Source organism: Fonticula alba (genome assembly GCF_000388065.1).
Source record: "Fonticula alba strain ATCC 38817 unplaced genomic scaffold supercont2.1, whole genome shotgun sequence".
Lineage (NCBI taxonomy): Eukaryota > Rotosphaerida > Fonticulaceae > Fonticula > Fonticula alba.
Window position 1 is genome coordinate 4,488,618 of NW_009242971.1, and position 1,414 is coordinate 4,490,031.

The 1,414-nt window shown below is 60.3% G+C and overlaps 1 protein-coding gene across 1 annotated transcript in view; it reads left to right on the plus strand.

The window, feature by feature from the left end:
- Positions 1-453, plus strand: part of H696_00963 (hypothetical protein) — a gene marked incomplete at both ends in the record, with an annotated part of 853 nt that extends 400 nt beyond the window's left edge. The window contains one exon of the mRNA XM_009494852.1: positions 107-453. Within this exon, the coding sequence (XP_009493127.1) occupies positions 107-453 (347 nt within the window). The remainder of the gene's footprint in view (positions 1-106) is intronic.
- Between the last annotated feature and the right edge of the window lie 961 nt (positions 454-1,414).

The following is a 1,414-nucleotide window of genomic DNA, read 5'->3' on the forward strand; positions in this document are numbered from 1 at the left end:
CCCCCCCGCCGATGCCCCCTCCCCTCCCCAGTCATCCGTCCGCCCCGCAACGTTGCATTACCCTGGGCTCTCCAGACATTGACTTTTGTCCTGTGCACACTTCCAGCCTCGGCGGTTTCCGCGCTGGGTGGCTGCTCCCTCGCCGACCAGGAGAACCGCAGCAACAAGTACAAGAAGAACTGCGACACTGCCAAGGCCATTTGCGGGTCCACCTGCACTCGTCTGGTGTATGACATGAACAACTGCGTCTCCTCGGCCAGCTGCATCACCGCCATGTCCACGCATATGTTGGGCTGTCGTCTGGCTGACCCGAAGTCCCACGGCGCCAACATCGAGGTTGGTAAGGGGTCCTACAACTGCAACTCCGCCGGGTCGCTCTTCAACCAGCCGGCCGCCCTGGCCACCGGTGCCCTGGCCGTCCTCCTTGCCCTTGTCTCCTCCTATGCTCTGTAAAGGGGAGGATGCTTGTTTTTTTTTTCCCCTCTCTCTCGCTCTCACATCGTGTCCCTCCTTTGGTGGCAGGGGAATACACCTTTTGCCGCGTCACACATGTCCCCTGTGCTTTGAAGGGAGAGGGAGCGCATTTCGTGAAATGCGCTGTCTGCACATGGGGGGGGGGGGGGGGAACGAGGGGCGGTCGAGCCCCAGGCGTGGGGCATGAGCAGGAGGCCTCACGCACCTGGGCGATGTTCAGAAAGGCCTGGGCATGTCCTGCGCCTTGTGGTGGAGGCGAAGAAAAGCCCCCCCCCCCCTCCCCAAACAACAACCTGTTGTCCCAGAGAATGCGTGGGGGGTATCGGGCCTCCGGCACTGTGTTTGGCAGGGAGGGCGACCGAAGGAGGCAAGTCGGGGGACCTACCCCGAGGTGCGAACAACGAAGGGAGGTGCCTCCGGCACCCGGGGCTGTCCCAGGGCGGCGAAACTCGGAAAGCTTGACTGGCGATTTAAATCACGCCGTGGTTCCCGGCGTGTAGCAGGGTTCACACGGGTTAAGCCTAAGTCAAGTGAGTGAGGCTTGACGAAGGGCACCAGTGTGATCTGCCACCCGGTTAGTAACCTCTTGGCATGAAGGAGGGGACATACCAACCAGCGGTTCACGGTCGTCTGTTACCAGATGAGTCAGTAACTCGGCTTGAGACGAGTTAGTGGCAAGCGAAAATAGAAAGGAACTCGGATGTTAAAAAGGGTTCGAGAGGAAGCCTTAGAACAGGTGTTCGTCGGCCTAACTGGTGCTTCGGCTATACTTCCGTATACTCTTCGACACACAGCTGCTAAGGCTTTCGCTCTCAGGAGGCTCTCAACGAGAGTCCCCCTTTTTGACCTTTGGGCTCGGTCAGGGGTTGGAACTGAGAACCCCGCGGCTGGGCCCGCCCACCCGCGTATCTCCGTCCTCGGTCGAGCGTTTATGCCGCTC